The sequence below is a fragment of the Aulonocara sp. 'chitande type north' Nkhata Bay genome, linkage group LG12, assembly GCF_057382095.1.
Source record: "Aulonocara sp. 'chitande type north' Nkhata Bay isolate Kocher_YH1m ecotype deep benthic linkage group LG12, A_spYH_male_GT1.1, whole genome shotgun sequence".
In the NCBI taxonomy this organism is placed as follows: Eukaryota; Metazoa; Chordata; class Actinopteri; order Cichliformes; family Cichlidae; genus Aulonocara; species Aulonocara sp. 'chitande type north' Nkhata Bay.
Window position 1 is genome coordinate 9,960,401 of NC_141355.1, and position 21,075 is coordinate 9,981,475.

General features: G+C 38.5%; 1 protein-coding gene across 2 annotated transcripts in view; it reads right to left on the reverse strand.

Annotated features, from left to right (window-relative positions):
- Positions 1–21,075, reverse strand: part of LOC147316932 (netrin receptor UNC5D-like) — a 310,246-nt gene that overhangs the window by 187,692 nt on the left and 101,479 nt on the right. For both annotated transcript variants that reach the window (XM_086313478.1, XM_086313477.1), the window contains exon 2: positions 13,612–13,830. In XM_086313478.1, the coding sequence (XP_086169604.1) occupies positions 13,612–13,830 (219 nt within the window). The remainder of the gene's footprint in view (positions 1–13,611; positions 13,831–21,075) is intronic.

The following is a 21,075-nucleotide window of genomic DNA, read 5'->3' on the forward strand; positions in this document are numbered from 1 at the left end:
GTGAGATTTCCATCAGTAATGGGGGACATTTAAAAGTTGATGTGCTCTATAAACCAATGCATACGGATCAGTATTTATGGTTTGACTCTCATCATCCACTAGAGCAGCGGTCCCCAACCTTTTTTGCGGCTTATGTTCGACAATATTTTCACAGACCAGCCTTTAAGATATCACGGATAAATACAACAAAATAAAACCAGTACCGGTACCAAAAAAAAGAAGATTTATTCATAACACACGGGAAAAGACCCAGGGAAACCAAGTTAACGATAAAAACTATTTAAAAAAATAATGCTAAAAACCAATAAAAACAATACATTTCACACCCAAGCCTCAATTCTCGCGGCCCAGTACCAAACGACTCACGTACCGGTACAGATACAGCGGCCAGGAAAGCAGAAGAACAACATATCAAGAAGGCCCTGAGTAAATGTGGTTATTCCAGCTGGACATTTGTCAAAGCTGGGAAGGCACCTAAAGAAATCAGTCACTTGGATGAGTGATGAAACATTTCTCCTGTTGAAATTGCTACATCCAGATGAACAGGATCAACTTTTTGGGGATTTCCTTACCTATAATTGAGAATGCAACAAGAAACCAGAAATCTAATTGCTGTGAGGTGAGCTGGTGCTAATCACTAAAACGTCATAGCTGTCTTGATTAGCACTGGACTTTACGTTTACCCAGTCTCATTGTAAATTGATATTAGCTCTACTGAGTTCATGTTTGATTCCATTAATCAATGTGTTTTAATTAAGTGAACCAATGCATGACTTGAAAGAATGTAGCATATGTAGAATTAGGTCAACCACGTGTCATTACTGCAAATGTTTTTGACCCTTCCTTTCTCAGTAAACTGTATATAGTGTTACATAGGTTAAATGTTAAATTTATCACTTTTTTTCAAAATCTTTAAGCACTTTTGTAACTGTGACACACACACACACAACTGCATCAAGGACAACTTGCAGTTCAGAATCGTGACACTGCGGTACGGACTGAAGGAGCTGGGGTATCCGATTATACCTCCTCAGCCACAGATGCCATCATACTAAAGTACACCTACTATACTCACAAGCATATGAACGACTGGAGGTCAACAAAAATAAGATTTTGAAAAGTATTCAATTTATATTTAAAAGATTTTTGTGTAGCTATCCGAAAGACACATACAATTCCAAATTATAGGGAATTCTGTGTCTTTGTTGAGCTTGAGCCTTGCCCATATGGAAAAGTAATAGGAAAAACTTCTAAAAGACTTGCATCAGCTTTAGCTTGCTTCATATAGTGAATCATATAAGGCTTATATGATTTACTCATGAAAGTGGCCACTTTCATATATTATTTTAGTAAGTATCCAAAACATACAAGTTCCATTTATATAATTTTTTCGAGGGATCTTATATCTGTTTTCACTCTTGTATGCTTTTCATACAAGTTTCACACAAGACAGATACAAACTTTATAAGATTTATATATATCTTTTCCATATGGGTGGTTTTATTTGTTCCATGCATTATTGTTTCTTGTTATGGAGATGACCGATATTGGAAGCTAAATGAAAAGGCACACATATTTATTGCTTGGGGATTCCTTATTGAGTTCTTTACAGATGTTAGCAGTATTCACCTGTTCCCGGTGGCCTCCTCACCAAGATGTGGAGCAAAAAAGTGAAAGAAGCTCAATTACTTGCTGAATATATGTAGCCATTTAAAGCATGTGTGTTATTGAATTATTTATAGGAATGGTGCTTGTCTATGCGGCTATTTAACTTCTTACTTAGATTTTGCTGCCACCAGAGATTCAGAAACTCCTGCTGTAATAATAAAGGCTACAAATTGGGGAATTAATGTAATTTCAGCCTTTTGCCTTTGAACCTATAACTACACACGACCAACTCATGGTTTGCTGACACTGGTATTACCACTGTAGGAGTGGAAATGTACAAAAAGTTTAAAGTATTTATGAATCAGGTTAAGTCTTTAGAATCAGAAAGACAGAATCAGAAAGTAATATTGCTTAGTTCTAAAATGCATTGTGTTTGTAAATCCACTGTGATAACAGTAGACTGACTGCACTTACTTTTCTTAAGAAAACTCAACTCCATGGTGGGTTTTTGTTTGTTTTGCTAATAATTAAAAAAAAAAAAAGGGGGGGGGGGGGGGGCAATTTAGGCATTCATTGACTCACTGATACATTCATCCCTTCATTTTGTACGCTATTACTCAGTGGTTTTCTTGTCTAACCCACTTGGTATCAAATTGGGTTGTATGTGGCCGTAAACTAAAATGAGTTTGACATCCAGCTCAAAATGCTAAAAACCGTAATCAGTGTGTAATTTCAGTATCAGTCATGCCCTTTAATGTAACTCAATTTAACAGACAGAATGTACTCAGTATACTATTACATGGATAGCTTTAATTTGCTTCATCATGGTGTTAGTTCCGCCCTTCTATCCCCTCAAACTTGAGTCTGAGGTTCAAATCACAGCCAGTGGTTACCATGGCTACACAGCGTTTGGTAATAATATGTCAGTGCATCTGGCATATTAGGCAGGCCAATACGTAATCATGCAATATACTGCATATCAAGATTCTCTGTCATAAAGAGAAACCCTTGTATGCACGGATTTGGCTTATTTCATTGTTTAATACTTTAACATGTCCTTATCATTTATTTAATTATTTTTGAAATGTAATCTTTAAATATTACTAATTACTCTCTAAAAAATATCCTCAGTTCTAACTTAATATCATTTTGTTTGCAGCAGGTTTTTTCTTCTTTCCTTTTTTTTTCTTTTCTAATTTCCAGTTTTTATTTGCACAGTGTTTTTTGTAGCATTTTATAATACTGTTGATGAATGATATGACACTGAGTATTTATTTTTGTAACAAGTATTTTTATTTTTTAAATATTACATTTAAATAAATTTAAATGGCATTAAATGAATGTCTACAGAAAAAAACCCTTTGCCTCATTGATGTGCCGTGCAATTTAGAAAATGACAGAAATACATGTACTGTAAAATTAGTGGGGGCTTTATGGGTGAATGAATAAAGGTCTAAGTCAGAGCTTGAGATAAGTTATTCATCTATAGAATGAAGATGTGCAAAATAATACAGGAACAAAACTAAACTAAACTGAGAGGCGTTCTAACAAAATAAAAACAATGGACACCAACAGGATTGGAACAAAACATCCAACCTATAAGACAGAACAAGGTATATGCACCTGTGATATGTCTTGGACTCATCACACCAACAGAAACAATTTTGAAAGATCTCTTTGATCAGTGAAGGGGTGTGCCATCTTTCATCAAAAACCAGAGCGAGATCAAGTAGTCCCTGCTTCTCATCAAAATCCCTCCTCTCTGACTCCAGTTCAAAGACCACAGGGGAGCTTTGAACCCTCTGCTATGGGGATTGCAGCTGGTCATTATGTCAAAAAAGCCTGTCAATCATCTAAAAGCACATTTTTTGTATGACAACTAAAACAGAAAGCATCTCCGCATCTGAACAATACCCTTTTTATGTCAGAAACACTTTTTTTTTCTCATAAAAACAAGGTTTGCATGTATTGTTACCTACAATAAGCCACTGTGCCACAGTGTTTAAGCTGTGAAGCAAACAAGAATACCTCCATGTACCGGGAACCAAAGTACACATGCATGTTTTGTTGTGTTTGCTTGGATTCCATTCACAATAACAATGTTTGCCCACTTGATCTAACTAATGATGCTGGTGCTGGATTGTAAACACATTTCTATCACCCGATTTTATCTTTTGGGTCCAGTGGATGAAGAGTGGAAATTAAGAACAAAGGAATTGTTTTTGCATATTCTGGTCCATGTTTTTGAAGTTTTACTGCAAGACATTAAAATTATGTCACACAAAACATAATGAGAGAAATGTTTCATTATGACCAGGGGCATGATGCCCACAGCTGTTTGGGACACCACTGCTACACCTTAATAACTGGTAGAGGTTCAGAAGAAAAAAATAAAAATAACTTGCACTGACAAACCTACTCCTTGGAGATGGGCTGGGAAACCAAAGACAGATGGATTAGCTCCATCTCTAATTTACAGTCTGCCTTGTCCAACCTAAAATAAACAGCTTCTGAAAAAGAAATCTTAATGTCCATGACAACATCATCTCACGATTATTATTAGTAGCAGTATTATTATTACTACTACTAGTAGTAGTAGTATTAGTAGAGTCAGTTCAGGTCACAATATCACAAAGAGATGTTTCCTTCTCAATTATTATTGAACAATGAAAAGACATGATATACATTTAAATCCAAAGAACCCAGCCCCTCATCTGTCAAGGAAAAATGCTGATTTTAATGAGGGATATTTTAAAAACATGTGTTTGTCGTTCTTCTCTCAGCATGTGAACACTTATAAACTGCTTAATTACAGATCTTCTTGTTCTGCTCTTTACACAACAGAGATGCTGCCACAAAGAGAGAGAGACGTGTCTCTGTGTCATTTGAAGACTAGGTGTAGCTTTTTCCATAAAGATGAAGCCTTACAGGATCCCTGTTTCATTAATTGAGGATACTATTTTTTTAGAAAGGCCACAGAGTGAAAACCGCTGGAGTTTGTGCGCAGTCTGCATCTTTGCCCATGTTCTCCTTGTGCGTGTATGGGTCCGCCTCTCAGGCTCCATCCAACAGTCCAAGAGACATATTAAGATATATTAGGTTAACTGGAGATTTGAATTGCAGGTTGTGGCTCCAGCCCCTCTACAACCCATTTGATGAGTAGTTGAGTAAATAAACAACCTAATAGATATTTAAATTTAAAATATGAATTCAGGTCATTAAAACAATAGCAACTGCCCAGTATATGCAGGTTCTAAGAGACAGAAATTGCTTCTGTATTGGGACAAGGTAAAGTGTAACATAATGGAAAATTACAAATAGATAAAGTACGTTTGTACATGCAACTGCATGTATTGTATGCATTTTTCTTTAATACTGTTCATTATTTTTGCTTTATTTGGCCCCCTCAGTTACTAATGTTAATTTAACATGCTATTAAACCCTAACCCTAACTATAATCAAAGTGCTCTAAAAACCATCATTCTAACTGGCAAAACAAATCAAAAACTATACATATTTTTGTATTTGGCTTACACTTTAAAGAGTTAACACTAATGTCTAGAATAACACATTTGAGGCTGCCAACTTCCTGTGTGTTTTGTGGAACAATAAAGTTAATTTACAAATGTACTTGTCTTTCCCTCTTTGTCCAAAAAGAGTGACTCCAAGCACAGTTTAACTACGGTGTTTGCACAAAGATAGCCTCAAAGCTATGACAGAAGCATCTCAACATGATCAGGTTTAGGCCGGGGACTGGAGGGAAACTCTAATGTAGTGGAGGAGGTATCACATCCATTAATCACGCTGCCTTCTGTAGCATGGAAACAGGAATATTAATAAGTGGCCTCGTGTAAGCAACTCAGAGTAATGTGTTACTGGACTTGTAGGTATTGCATGTAATCAAATGAAGTCAGCCCCAGACCATCTCACTACCACCACCATGTTTGACTGTTCTTTTCATGAAATGTTGTTCGTTTTATGTATTGGGATGCAAACCTTTTTACCCACCGATAAGGTCAGTGTTCATAACTCAACACACTAAAGAGGCTGTGACCAGAGCAACATCTAAGTCCTTTTGTAACCTTTTGTTCTTGGAGCCATTTTGGGAAAGTTCTGTTCCATGGGCTGTGTCCCAATTCAGGGTCTGCACGCTTGAAGTACGCATTTCAAGTGTGATTACGTCACCGCCACGCGACGACGGTTTCCCAATTCGAAGTGTACTTCAAATGCATACTCCAAATGCGCCGTCGATTTCCCCAAATATCAAGCGTGGTCCGGTGCACGCTTCGTGGTCCCATATATCCCACAATTCATAGCGCGGCGGTGGGTGTGGATAATTTTGCCGCAAAATATGGCAGAAGGGAGCGGCTGAAGAGGGGTTTTTTTTCCCAAACTTTATTGAACTTATAAAGCGAACAGTCAGTCATTCCAGTTCAGTTTGTACAGGCAAATAAGAGTAACAATATACAGTACAATGAAATAAGAAGGATAAATAAATAAAGGATAAAAAAGAAAAAAAAAGGGGGGGGGGATGTGACAGACTTCATGACAACTTTGTACTTGAAAGTTGTGACAGCTCATTCCTTAAACATTTCTGAATGAACTTCAATCAATGATAAACCTTTTTTATTGGAAGTTAATTTAAGAGAGTTTAAGTAATATTCAATTTCAATCAAAAGCATATTAAATGATGATATATATATATATATATATATGTATATATATATATATATATACCGTAATTGTCGGGCTATAAGCCGCTACTTTTTGCACAAGCTTTGAACCCTGCGGCTTTTAGTCAGGTGCGGCTTTTCTATGGATTGTCCATGATTTTTGTCATATTGTAAGATGATTTGTTTTGTTTGTTCCGCTGTTGTACGGCACTACGTTGCCTGGCGGAAGGGCATGTGATCGGACACACAGGGTTCAAGAGTGGTATGTTGGTCACGTGTCCATCCGCCAGGCAACATAGTGCCGGACAAATAGCGTGAAAAACAAACTTCAAATTAACGCTACACGTTCAGCGGGAGTCGTGGATGAAAAGCAAGTTATGCTCAACTCCACCGGTGGAATCTGACAGCGTGGAAAAGTGTGAAAACATCCATGATCACCAACGGATTTCGAAGGGCTGGACTGCTGCATGATGGAGAGGAGGACACCGCCACGGCCCTTCTGAGGGTGTTTGACTCTGACACTGACAACGAGGATTTCTTTGGTTTTGAAAGTGACAACGAAGGAGAGAAGCTGAGAGTGGATGACGTAGCCACCCTGAGCCTGTTCGTATCCGACACTGGAGAAGAGGACTTTGGTGGTTTTAGTGCGCGGGAAGATGGTGGTGAATGACTGACTTTTCTTCTTGTTAAAGCCGTGTCACTGCACCTGAGCCTAAAAGGTAGGCCGAATCTATTTTTCTGGTGTGCTGTAGGTTATTGTTATGTACTACATTTGTTACTCATTTATGAAGCACAGTACATGTTTCGTACTTGTAATTACCGCTACTTGTACATATACCTAAAAAGTTATGCAAATATGTACCCATAACTTGTTTTTCAAAATATTAATAAAAGTGATGTGTCTCCAAACAGCCATCTCTTTCCTGACAATTCGCTTTGTGCATATTCTCTTACATATGATAAGTCAACATTGAAACACCTGCGGCTTTTGGTCAGGTGCGGCTAATGTATGTACAAAACAGGATTTTCCCCTGATTTTAGCTTGTGCGGCTAATATTCAGGTGCGCTTTGTAGTCCGGGAAATACGGTATATATATATATATATATATATCATAATAATCTGACAATACTATAATATTGGCCATATTATATTTATGTTACCACAGTGAGATGATTTTAGTCTCATGAACAACATTAACTAATTGTTATTTACTAACTAATCTTAAATGACTGTTCAGCACAGAAATGAAGCCCAACTATCATGTTTTACAGTCCCGTGGTCTCAGCCTCAGATACTCAACTAATCAATGTGATGTCATGACAAAAATGAATGACCAACAAAACATTTTTCTCCTTCATTTCTGTCAAACAATGCTGTATGTAACGTGTCTCGCGGTTAGCATCATGGTTGCTAGGCAACCTGAACAGCGCGACGAAGCGTATACCGTCCCATTTCACAAGCCTCTCACTTCCGCACTTCTCGTACTTATAGTACGCACCGTACGTAGTATGCGTAGTGCACGTACTTCAAGCGTGCAGACCCTGAATTGGGACACAGCCATGTTTTCTCCATTTGTAGAGTGGAGTCTGAAAACCTTACAAATGGCTTTGTAATCTTTTCCAGACTAATAGATTTTGTTTCTCATCTCTTCTTCAGTTTCTTTAGATTGTGGTTTAATGTGTTTCTTTTTCAGATCATTTTATTCTACTTCACTTTGTCAGACATCTTCTATTTAAGGGTTTCTTGATCAACAGTTGTACGTGTAATGGGGCCTCAGTGTGGCTTGTAAAATTGTACACAGCTTTCCAAAAATGTAGTTAATTATAGTTAATTCATAATTTAACAAATGAAAGCACTGCTTGCTTTGTTTAATCTGATGAAATGCCACTGCTTAAATGTGAATTCTTTGTACTAATCTAGCCCTTGTTAATTCATATCTTTATAAGACTCAAAACATTTCTAAGATTATCATGATCACGGCATGATTATCCCAATGGTTTTTGAAGCCTTAGTCATTAGTATATATTACTTTTTTTGGAACCACGTGACCATATTTGGATGAGATTGTAGAATGCTTGGTTAGCAAGCTAGAACCATGAACTACTGTATATGTTTGTAAAGCACAGATTCGCATACGTGGTTATTAGTGCTAAGTGAAAGATTAAATAAAATAAATCAACATAAATAGTAAAATTTCACTCACTCAACACATATTCTTGGACAGTCTATACCACACAGAAAGTCATATTATTTGTCAGTTAATTTTATTCTGCCACAAACAAGAATCCTGTACTTTGATATGCAAAGCAGACAACTGTTAACTATAGCTCCCCATGTTAGCACCTACCAGTAAAAACAAAAAAAATTAAAATTCACCCACCGAGGTATTTTAATGTGGGAACCTATGGAAGTAGACACTCTCGTGGTCTTTTTTTTATTTAATGTGGAAATTACCACTTGATTCTACAGTCACAATAATATGGTTACCTTTGATATGTTGAACAACTAGAGAGCAGACACAAAGTTAGCCATTCTACTTTGTATTCTTATTTATACAGCAATATAGAACAAATAGCTGACAAAAACTGGCCTTAATACCAGACTAAGAATGAAAAGTGTAGCAGCAGGACCCCTGAGTGTATTGATCTCAGCAAGGGATTACTGCTTATGAATTCAGCTTTTTAGTTGTTAGGGGAAAGGTGTTATATGTTATTTGTAAAGGTTCCACAACCTTTTAATTCCGGAAGCAAGAATTTGAGATTTTTACTTCAACCTTTTGTTAACATAGCAGCTGTATGCTGTAGCCTCGAGGCAACAGCAAAAGCTTTTGGTATAGCGTCTCACTCTTATCTGTCAAATCCACTGATTAGCTTCCCTCCTGCTGGATGCTGGATGTTGATGTGGAATATGAACTGAGCTGGGCCAAATACCACCAAGTGAACTTTCCCTTGTACTTTTCCACTGTACACAAAACAACAAACAATTTGAAGTTCCAAATTTCATTTTGCCATTATCAAGCTCACAACAATTTCACAGCACAGCAATCACACTATAATGAACTTCCAGAAGCAATTAAAGGCTCTTTCTGTGGAGAGACCTTCATGAATACAAGAAAGACCGCTTTCTTGCAGCCTGTAATCACAGAGCATTCCAGCCGAGGTGTCACATTGGCTTTTGTTGTTTGCCAGAAATCCTTTCAGGAGGCCTCAGTCAGGTCTTCTAATCAACACGCTTCCGCTTGACAAAAGCTAATGGGACTTAATTGGTATGGCACGCCACTGCTTCCATCACACTTCAAATCACAACCTCGCCCGACACTTATATCATTTGGACATGTATTGGTGGCACACATTGTTTAAACAGTATTCACACATTATTTTAAGGTTCCCAGCTGGTGTAGCCTGAGGGCCAGCATAGTTTCTGAGTGACTAGCCTTGGTCATGGCCTCTGTAAAGCACTTTGTGATTTTATCTTGAAAGGTGCTATATAAATAAAATTTTACTTTACTTACTTTACTAAATAAAATGACTTAACTAATCAGTTTAATTTTTGAACATATAAGCAGTAAACTAAACACAGTGAATAATAAAAACGACTGCAATGAGAAAGTGCAATTTAGGCTTTTAGGAATGATTAAACTCTTAGTCGGGGTATTTAGAACTGAACTGGATGTACTGATGCTTCTGAAAATACTTACATTTTCAAAGAATACCAGTTATTAAGCTTAATAAGAGGAACAAGACAATAAAGCAGATGCTCTCCAGAGATACATGCAGAGGGAAAAGTGTTACCCAAGGGGTACTCAACTAATTTAAAACTGCACTTGCATAAAGTGCAGAGGACTTGCAAGAGAAAGATTAAAAATAACAAATGAAAAAAATCAGTTTAGTCAGTAGAGACTTACCTCTTAAAATTCACCAGGTCACCTTCACTTTTAGCCTTTTATGTGTAATTTTCATCTATTTTGCATACCCCAATTGAAAGCTTACAGAAGAGCTGTAAAACTAAACTGCGCCTAACAGATTTGATTTCAAAGGGACGTCATCTAGTTGCTGAAACTCTGCTAGTGTGGCATGTGGCTAAAACCTAACCTAACTATAATCCTACCTCCAAATGGTTTGAAAGCAACCAAGTGGATGGTAAGAGTTTATAATATACATCAAGTATGAACATTCAGCATGGTAGAGTCTATGTAGAATCTTGGTGTTATGTAAGCGCATGCTTTGATTTTGCGAATCAAGTATTCTTTTATCAGCGTGTACTCTTCATCATCTGGTATAGAATAAAACCCAAGATAGGCAGTCATATGCTTCAGTGATACAGTTATACAAAGACTGTAAAAATTAACCTATGCCAACACCTGAGACTACAATTGTGGAGGAAAGTGGAGGAAAACACGTCTTCTACAGTTCAATTGAAAAAAAACCTTAGCTAATGTGTAGCTTACATGTAGGATTTACAGGTTACTGGCTCTGGTGCCTACTGTATAAAACAGTGATATTTTATGTCTGCAAAGAGGGGCACTATTGTACAAAATGGAAAAGCCATTTATTAGAAAGTCTAACCATTTATTAGGTTTGACTTGCTGAAAAAAGAGCACAGAGAGAGGCAAACTCTTTCTAGGGAGAGTAGTTACTAGGGAAGGAACATTGTCTTAATAAAGGAAACCATCCATATATAGGCAGAGAAAAAAAGAACTACTGAAATCACAAATCTACTACACAAAGTTGATGTGATGCCGTTTTTTATAAGTCATTTTATAACCTCCTGTTGGAAGTCAGTGCTGTTGAGCTGGCATTCACTCGTTCTAAAGGTGTTAAAACAATGTGGAAGAAATTTGGCAGCCTTTCTTCTGCTTGGTAGGAAACTCGCAGCAAACAAACATTCTTGTCTAAATGAAACGCTTTGTTGGCCCATCAGTCAATCTACCCAACCATTCTCCCTAAGAGTGATTTTGTTGTTGCTGCTTCAGTGAGATCACACTGCTTCTGACTTTGTTTCTAGCAAAAATTCTCTATAGTTCACCAAAAGAATCTCATTTCTGGTGAATTAAAAATTGATTTTGTAAAACTGTATGTATTTATTTAAGTCAGCTCTTGTTGTCTGGATGCCACACACTGGACACCGCATAGTTAAATAATTTTAGTTTGTTGAAAGTTCCTTTTCCTCAGTGAGTTTTTTTCATGTAAAATGTGAACTATTATAAACAACAAGAAAAAATTCTAAGTTAGAACAGACACAGTTAGTTGATGGAAAGGATTTTTCTACTTGTGTTGCAGAAAAGTTTCTTTTGTATGAAGATGGCACCTTAAACTTCTTTGCACCAGATGGAATATAACTGGGTTTTCTTTGAAATTTGACTCACATGGTTTACATCCATCATGGTTAGAGTTTGCCCAAAGTTGGGTTTATGAATCAAAATTTGAAGGTAAATGTTTCAGTATCTTCACATATTTCTGTGTTCATTCCAAATTAAAGCTATTTGACTGTTTCCTTCTAAAATTTCTCCACCCAAGGGAACTGCAGTACAACACGGTGAACCAGCATCTACTCAATGGGCTCAAAGGAAGCACTTCCTAAATTAAAAATGAATCAAAAATGTAATTTAATAATCAAATGTGCATCAAACATGCAATTTAACTATTAATTTTCAATTTAGCTGCAGTCAAGGGGAACTGCTGCTGTAACACTATTTCAGAGTGTGCAATCATACCAGAAAAAGCATTTAAAAATGGGTCTTCTTCATTGCTGTGAGTGACGGCTCATGTGAAACTAGCTGAAATCAGGCTGATGTGGTACAGTATATAAACCTCCATCTAGTAATGCAAGGAGCTTAAAATAAGCACTTCACATATTGCTTGGCCCAGCTATGATTACTGAGGCTGTTCTGCTTTTGTTGCCTTAAATCATCTGAGGCCACACTGATATTTCTCTTGATGGTCTGCCTAAGCTGCTGTGGTCAGGACCTGAAGTCATTTTCATGACTGTCATGACTGCCAAGTCCACCAGAACGCCCCAGTTGGGATGCAAACCAAGAACCTTCTTACCGTAATTGAAATGGGTTTATGGTTTTAGCCAGTTAAGTTGGTTCAGGCAAGTAACCAGGATGCCTCATGGATGAATTCTAGGTGTTTCTGGGAGACACTGCAGAGATTATAATGCCTCAGTGGACTTGAGAACATTGTGGTTCCCCACATTACCAGATAGAGGAGTTGGTTTGGCGAGAAGGTCTGAAAATATGGCAAAACTGATTTTTTAAAAGATGGTTTTGATCTTTGTTAGAATGATTATTTAACATGGTCTCTGATGCCAGGATATGGGAGAACAAATGAATAAATATTAATATGAGATAATATGATTGCTTGAGGTCAGGGTTACCAGTGAGTAGGTCAATGGCACTTTCCTCAGTGTCAGCAAAATTCAAGTAAACTTTCCTTCAGCATAATTTTAGTTGACATATATTTAGCTGAAATATCCATAGTAACTTTGTAATTTAGTTTACATAATCATGGTTGTAGTTGAGCTTTACTCATTTTTCTGAAATAGTCAAAATATGTTTATCTAGAGTTTAGTCAAGGCAAGGCAAGGTTTTAGTTTAAATTATGTTAGATTTCTTTTGTTTCTACATTCTTTAATCATTTTGATGATTCGAACTAAATAAATGAAAGATATTTTAGACCGTGGGGAAAAAAAACTACTAAACTGGAACACCAGTGTTTGCTTTGACAGATGCTACAGATCTCTGCAGAGACCTTTAAAATGGAGAACTGTTTACGTATGCAATCATCTGACTTGAACACATCATCTAGTTTATCCATAATGTTTCTGAGGGAGACATAAAACAAGTTTTCTTTGTCAAATTTTGTTTTCATGTTTGCTGAATTTCCTTTGTGAAAAACAGGTATTCAAATAAAACTGATTTATTTTAACTTTATAATTAACAATATTAATACTGTTGTTATGTAAGCTTAAAAACTGTTTCAACACACAGACTGTCACCATGTAAAATGCGAATCCCTTTAGCAAAAAGTTTAAATTTCTTGTCTTCTGATAACACCAAAGAGTAGTTGAATATAGTAAATAACAGTTATTAACAATAAATATCAGTAAATGCTGGTGTTACTGAACAGTTTTCAAAAGCTCAGTAGTACACAAACTCGATAGATAGCATCATTTGCTTAATTTAATTAATTTACAAGTTTATGTTACTTTTTAAACATTAAAACCAAGAGCTTTATGTGGAAGTGTATATCATCATCATTATTATTATTATTATTATTATTATTATCATCATCATCATGTGTGGAAGTATAAAAAGCTTTGTCTTACCAGTGTTGAGGTCCTTGTACTCGTGAGAGAAGTGCTCGTTCTGATGAACCCACTCCCCATTGCATTTGAAGAAGATCTGTAAGGCAGGCACAGCTCGACAGCGCAGCTTGATAGGGTTACTTTTGACAATGTAGGCATCCTCCGGCTCCTGGATGAAGTGGGGCAGGGTGCCCTGTACCGAAGGTACAGCATCTGGTTGAGCATCACCTGTGGCACCACCTATAACACAAAACCCTGGTTACTTCACCATCCTAGTTGTTTCTTTAAGGGGAAAAAATAAGAGCAGAACAGGTAGTCTGATGGAAACAAAGACATCATTGTTCTGGTATCAGGTGGATACGCAATTTAGCAGTGAAAAGTGCATTTTATTTTACAAACAAGATGATAACAGCAACTACTTTCAGATTTAAAACGATTGCTCAGTGGACAGTGTTTTGACATCGGCATTCATCAGAAGCTAACATATTGTAGAAAAGCAGAGTACACTCAGAGCACAATTCATCCCCCATCCGAGCAAAACTCTTCTTCTCAGAACAATTTGCAGATGAATGAAATCAGAGCGGAACAAGTGGAGAGGAATTAGGAGGAGACTGATTACCCAAATTGTGGCTGTGGAGTCTGAATACATCTTATCTCAGCCACAAGGCCTGGATTTTAGTCGACACAAAAACAGCCTTTGTGCTGGCGCCAGCATGCCCCTTTGTTTAACGACAATTCACGGCAGGTTACTCTGTTTTTTTCGTTTTGATGGTTGACAGTTCATTGATCTAAGCGCACTATTAGAATCGTGGACTCTTACACTTCATATGTATTTTTTTTTTCCTTCAAAGAAAGGTTCTAGACTCACATTTTGTCATTTGGCCATCTCTTCTGGGTAAAGCACAGTGAGTTCTGTGGGCTGGGACAATGGGGAACAGGATGTTTGTGCTCCTGCCATCCCCGGGATCCTTCTCAGAATTACACCTCAGTCGAATCAAGACAGCTCCAGCTAAGCTATTCAGTGCCATAAAAGCCAATGAGAGCTATTATGCCCCCGCTATCAAATCCAATCCTGTCCCTTGAAATCGAATCTGCACTCTCACCACTTCTCTCAATCAATGTTGTCCTTGTTAAATGGGTAAATGAATGGATGCGGGTGTATAGAAGAGCCACACATAAAACAAACAGACAGGGAGGTGAATGACTGGAAATTATACAGTTTGCTGACATTTCTCAGTATAGTATGTCTCTATCACAATGCTACGACATGTACTTCCTGTAAGTAATCATATCACCATTATATCCTCAACACACCTTAAAATAATTACAGAAACAAGGGACATGATGATTTCAGATCCAATCACTGATCAGCTGGCACATTTATGTGATGTGTTAATCCATATTCATTCATGGCCCTCAGATGTATTTAGCGCTGTAAAAGCTGGGAAATAATACAGAACTATGGGCATAACATTTACACATACATCTTTTCTGATTTGTTTAACTGTAACATTCACTTTTAGAGTGTTTTCAATAACTTCTTAATTTGCCTTTTTTTTTTATTTTCATGTAAAGTTTTAATTCTGTATAAAGCTAGCTTTAAACATTTTCATAACTACGTAGGATCATTTTTAGCATGGTTAAGGTGGAGGGTGGTTTTTGAAAAAATAGTTGTTTTCAGGTCCATCTAAAAAATTAGAAAAATTTAATTAGAAAAATCTGAAAAAAAAAATCTAATTTTGCCCTTTAATGGAACTCACAAACTCAATATCTCAAATTACTGTAATATTGAATTATTGCTATTCAAACAGTATAAATACCATGTATATTTCAGTCTAGTTCAGTACACACAGCCATGGGAAAGACTGCTGACTTTACAGTTGTTCAGATGATGATCACTGACACCTTCCACAATGAGGGTGAGACAGAGAAGGCCTTTACTAAAAAGGCTGGCTGTTTGCAAAGTGCCACAGTATACTAACGTAAACCTGACTTGAAGAGAAAATGAAAAGAACCAGAAAAGAAATGGACTGTGGCTCAGTATTCCAAAGTCCTCTTTATTTGGAAATTAGTGACTACAAGTCTGGAGAATGAATGGAGAAGCACATAATCCAAGGTGTTTGAAGTCCAGTGTGCAGTCTGTAATGATTCCCATGCCATCTGCTGGTGTTGGCTGATCCAATGTATGTTATCAGGCCAAAAGTCAATGCAGCCATCTACCAGGAGCATTTCATGTTTCCATCTGTTGACATGCTTTATGGAGATGCGACTTTGCTTTTCCAACAGGATTTTGCAAAAACTGAACCAAATGCTTTTCTGACCATGATATTATTGTGCTTAATCAGCCAGCCAATATGCCTGACATGAACCTCATACATACTCTATCAGGCATTCTCAAAAGGAAGATGAGAAACACCTGACCCAAATATACAGACAAGCTCAATCTTACACAGGTGTTCAACTAATAGTAAACTACAAAGAATGACATCAAAAAAGAAAGTGAAAAAATGAAATAGTAAAAATAACTCATAAGAAAACTTACATAAAAAATATCCCATCATGGTCAATACTTCCATTTTGTCACAATACAGTTACAAAAAAACCACGATGCCACAGGGTCCTGCACGAGCACTGATTTGAGAAGAGTTAAGAGTGTGGCCTGTCTCTCACTGCTAGACCCAGTGCATCATTGCACTAAAGCCAGAGGGTATCACAAGCAGCTTTGACAGAACACAAGTATTTAATGTCCTGGGACAGAGAACAGACTATAATGCCAGTATATTAATATATTGTAATGGAGTATCGCTGTGTTTTGCAGTGTTAAAGTGAGATGCCACAGGAATATTCAGGATCTTTTTTTTGTATTTTGCTTCTGAGCTCATTTTTGCAGTGTAAATCAAACCGTACTGACATTTTATTACGTGAATCCCCAGTGTGATAACAGTCCTTAAAATAGGTCATGCTTAAATTCAAAAGAGTACATGACTGAAAAGAAATAACTGTGAACAAGTTTTATATTTTTGAATTAATTGTAATATTTTCCTACAGTTTAGCCAAACGCAATTACTAATGAAAATCGATAGAAAAGACTTATTTAATCATATGATGTCTTGATATATAACTCAATGTGTAACATTTAACCCTGTGATATTTCATCTTAGGCTACGTCTACATGTACATGGGTATTTTTGAAAACTGAGATTTTCCTCTTTTTTTTTTTTTTTTAAATCCTGTCCACACGTCAACGCAAAAACGAAGGAAAATGCTGCTAGGAACATGCCAAAGAAACAGGTGGCGATATATTCCTAACCGTGTAGGAATGTTGGCCAATCAGAAGTCTAGAAGCATAGGTGGGAAAGAGTAAACAAAGATGGCGCATAGAAGCAGAAAGGAGTCTTGTGTGAAGGGACAATAACTGTGTGCGTGTATATGTAAGCATTTAAAAACTACAGAGAGTGAAACTAACAGTAACAGTATTTTGTCTAAGTTAGGGTGACCAACTGGACATGTCCACTTTTCACGTTCTGTCCGCGGTGTCCAAGATTGATGAAAATGTCTGGGTTTTTCTATAGGCCTACAGAGGAACCATAGTTTTAAGTTTTAAGTTTTATTTGTCATATGCAAGTTAGCACAGAGTCAACATTGCAATGAAATGTGTTTGACGAGCAGCAGTCACTCAGCAGCATGGTACAGTAGAAGAAAATATAATAAAATATAATAAAATAATAAAAAAAATAGTAAAGAGCAAAATATTAGAGAGACGTGGTAAAAAGAGAAAAGATGACTAAATATATATGTATCTATAAATATAAATATATGTACACTAGTGATTAAATAAGAAAATCTTGAAAAGAAATATGACGGGAGGGCAGATGGGATATTGCACAGGAATGAGCAGCAGAAAATTACAGTATTGCACTTTTTAAATATAAATATCAATGACAATAAAGTGGAGTGACCAGTGCAGTGCATATGTGTAGGGATGGGTACCGGTTTGACATAAACGGTAGTAACCAGACCGAAAAGCAGCGCACATTTCGGTGCTTTATTTCGGTGCTTCCCCCGCCCCCTGAGATGGCATACACTTTACAGGGAGTGCAGAATTATTAGGCAAATGAGTATTTTGTCCACATCATCCTCTTCATGCATGTTGTCTTACTCCAAGCTGTATAGGCTCGAAAGCCTACTACCAATTAAGCATATTAGGTGATGTGCATCTCTGTAATGAGAAGGGGTGTGGTCTAATGACATCAACACCCTATATCAGGTGTGCATAATTATTAGGCAACTTCCTTTCCTTTGGCAAAATGGGTCAAAAGAAGGACTTGACAGGCTCAGAAAAGTCAAAAATAGTGAGATATCTTGCAGAGGGATGCAGCAGTCTCAAAATTGCAAAGCTTCTGAAGCGTGATCATCGAACAATCAAGCGTTTCATTCAAAATAGTCAACAGGGTCGCAAGAAGCGTGTGGAAAAACCAAGGCGCAAAATAACTGCCCATGAACTGAGAAAAGTCAAGCGTGCAGCTGCCAAGATGCCACTTGCCACCAGTTTGGCCATATTTCAGAGCTGCAACATCACTGGAGTGCCCAAAAGCACAAGGTGTGCAATACTCAGAGACATGGCCAAGGTAAGAAAGGCTGAAAGACGACCACCACTGAACAAGACACACAAGCTGAAACGTCAAGACTGGGCCAAGAAATATCTCAAGACTGGTTTTTCTAAGGTTTTATGGACTGATGACATGAGAGTGAGTCTTGATGGGCCAGATGGATGGGCCCGTGGCTGGATTGGTAAAGGGCAGAGAGCTCCAGTCCGACTCAGACGCCAGCAAGGTGGAGTACTGGTTTGGGCTGGTATCATCAAAGATGAGCTTGTGGGGCCTTTTCGGGTTGAGGATGGAGTCAAGCTCAACTCCCAGTCCTACTGCCAGTTTCTGGAAGACACCTTCTTCAAGCAGTGGTACAGGAAGAAGTCTGCATCCTTCAAGAAAAACATGATTTTCATGCAGGACAATGCTCCATCACACGCGTCCAAGTACTCCACAGCGTGGCTGGCAAGAAAGGGTATAAAAGAAGAAAAACTAATGACATGGCCACCTTGTTCACCTGATCTGAACCCCATTGAGAACCTGTGGTCCATCATCAAATGTGAGATTTACAAGGAGGGAACATAGTACACCTCTCTGAACAGTGTCTGGGAGGCTGTGGTTGCTGCTGCACGCAATGTTGATGGTGAACAGATCAAAACACTGACAGAATCCATGGATGGCAGGCTTTTGAGTGTCCTTGCAAGGAAAGGTGGGTATATTGGTCGCTGATTTGTTTTTGTTTTGTTTTTGAATGTCAGAAATGTATATTTGTGAATGTGGAGATGTTATATTGGTTTCACTGGTAAAAATAAATGATTGAAATGGGTATATATTTGTTTTTTGTTAAGTTGCCTAATAATTATGCACAGTAATAGTCACCTGCACACACAGATATCCCCCTAAAATAGCTAAAACTAAAAGCAAACTAAAAACTACTTCCAAAAACATTCAGCTTTGATATTAATGAGTTTTTTGGGTTCATTGAGAACATGGTTGTTGTTCAATAATAAAATTATTCCTCAAAAATACAACTTGCCTTATAATTCTGCACTCCCTGTAGATTCTAGCCAATCATTTTACATTTCCGAGGATAGTAGGCGGGTCCAGGTACGTACGTTCTTTTAGAGCAGAGCTACAGATTAAAAATGCCCAAGGTGAAGCGGTCAAAAGTCTGGCTGTACTTCACAGCAAAAGATGCAAACTCAGCAGCCTGCAACAAGTGCTTTAAGGTGATACTGTGATACTGTGCAAAGGAGGTAACTCCTCGAATCTGATGAAACACCTGGTGACGCATAGCGTTTTTTTGAAAGCTGAGAAATGCGCCGTATTTGATAGCTTGCTGCGAGACCTCACAACGTGCACATCTACTGCGGGTGGGTTGCCTGTTATCGGACCTGGAGTTAGCAACATCTCCCAAAAACCCAAAGAGGAGAGTTCTGGCCCCTAGCTCTGCCAGTGTAGCAGAAATGATGACGGACGATGATGGCAGCAGCAGCCGTTCTTCTCTGCGTGAGTAGCTTAATGTTGTTCGTGTGTAATTTACGTTGAGTAGGTTAACCACGTTATTAAATTAATGCAGGTAAGGTGAACTAGAAAACACCGTCGTAGTTACATGCGGCTGTCTTCTTGTTTGATGTTCAGAAACAGCTCCGACGATGACGTCAACGTGTTTACGGAAGCGGTTGTGGGATTCATCGGGAAACTAGCGGATGATACCGTGGAGACAAAGACTATCACAACGTTTCCCAACCAGAAGCCGTGGGTGGATAAAACCATCCGCGACGCTCTGAGATCCCGCACCGCTGCCTACAACACGGGACTCATGACGGGGGACATGGACCCGTACAAAGCCGCGTCATATAACGTGCGGAGGGCGGTGAAAGAGGCGAAGCAGCGCTACGGGAGGAAACTAGAGTCACAACTCCAACAGAGTGACTCTAGGAGCCTGTGGCGGGGACTAAGGACAATAACGGAGTATAAAGCACCAACAACCGGTATGACGAACGCGGCCGTGACTCTGGCAGACGAGCTGAACACTTTCTATGCTCGCTTCGAGGCTGCAGCTAAGGTCTCCAACAATGCTAGTGTTAGCGGCGCTAACGGCTGCAGACAGGAAGATACTGCCAGCACCGGAAACGTGCTCGTCATCTCCGAGCATGAAGTAAGGAGAGCCTTCAAGAGAGTGAACACCAGGAAAGCAGCAGGACCAGACGGCATCCCAGGTCGTATCCTAAGAGACTGCGCATACCAGCTAGCTCCTGTGTTCACTGAGATATTCAACATCTCTTTATCTCAGTCGGTGATCCCCACATGCTTCAAAGAGTCCATCATTGTTCCTGTCCCGAAGAAACCCCACCCTGCTTCTCTCAATGACTATCGCCCTGTAGCCCTCACCTCAGTAGTGATGAAGTGCTTTGAACGCCTGGTCAGAGACTTCATCATTTCTTCACTACCAGACACACTGGACCCACTACAGTTCGCTTACCGTCCAAATCGTTCCACAGACGATGCCATCTCTCATCTCCTCCACACATCACTCACTCACTTGGACACTAGAAGGGGGAATTATGTTAAAATGCTCTTCATAGACTACAGCTCTGCATTTAACACCATAATTCCCTCCACACTCACCACCAAGCTGGAGCATCTGGGACTCAGCTCATCTATGTGTCAGTGGATCTCCAACTTCCTAACTGGCAGACCACAGGCAGTAAGGATGGGCGGACATGTCTCAGCCTCCACCACTCTCAGCACTGGAGCCCCCCAGGGGTGTGTTCTGAGCCCCCTGCTGTACTCTTTGTACACATATGACTGTGTGGCCACTACCAGCTCCACCACCATCATCAAGTTTGCTGACGACACCGTCGTGGTGGGCCTGATCTCTGATAACAACGAG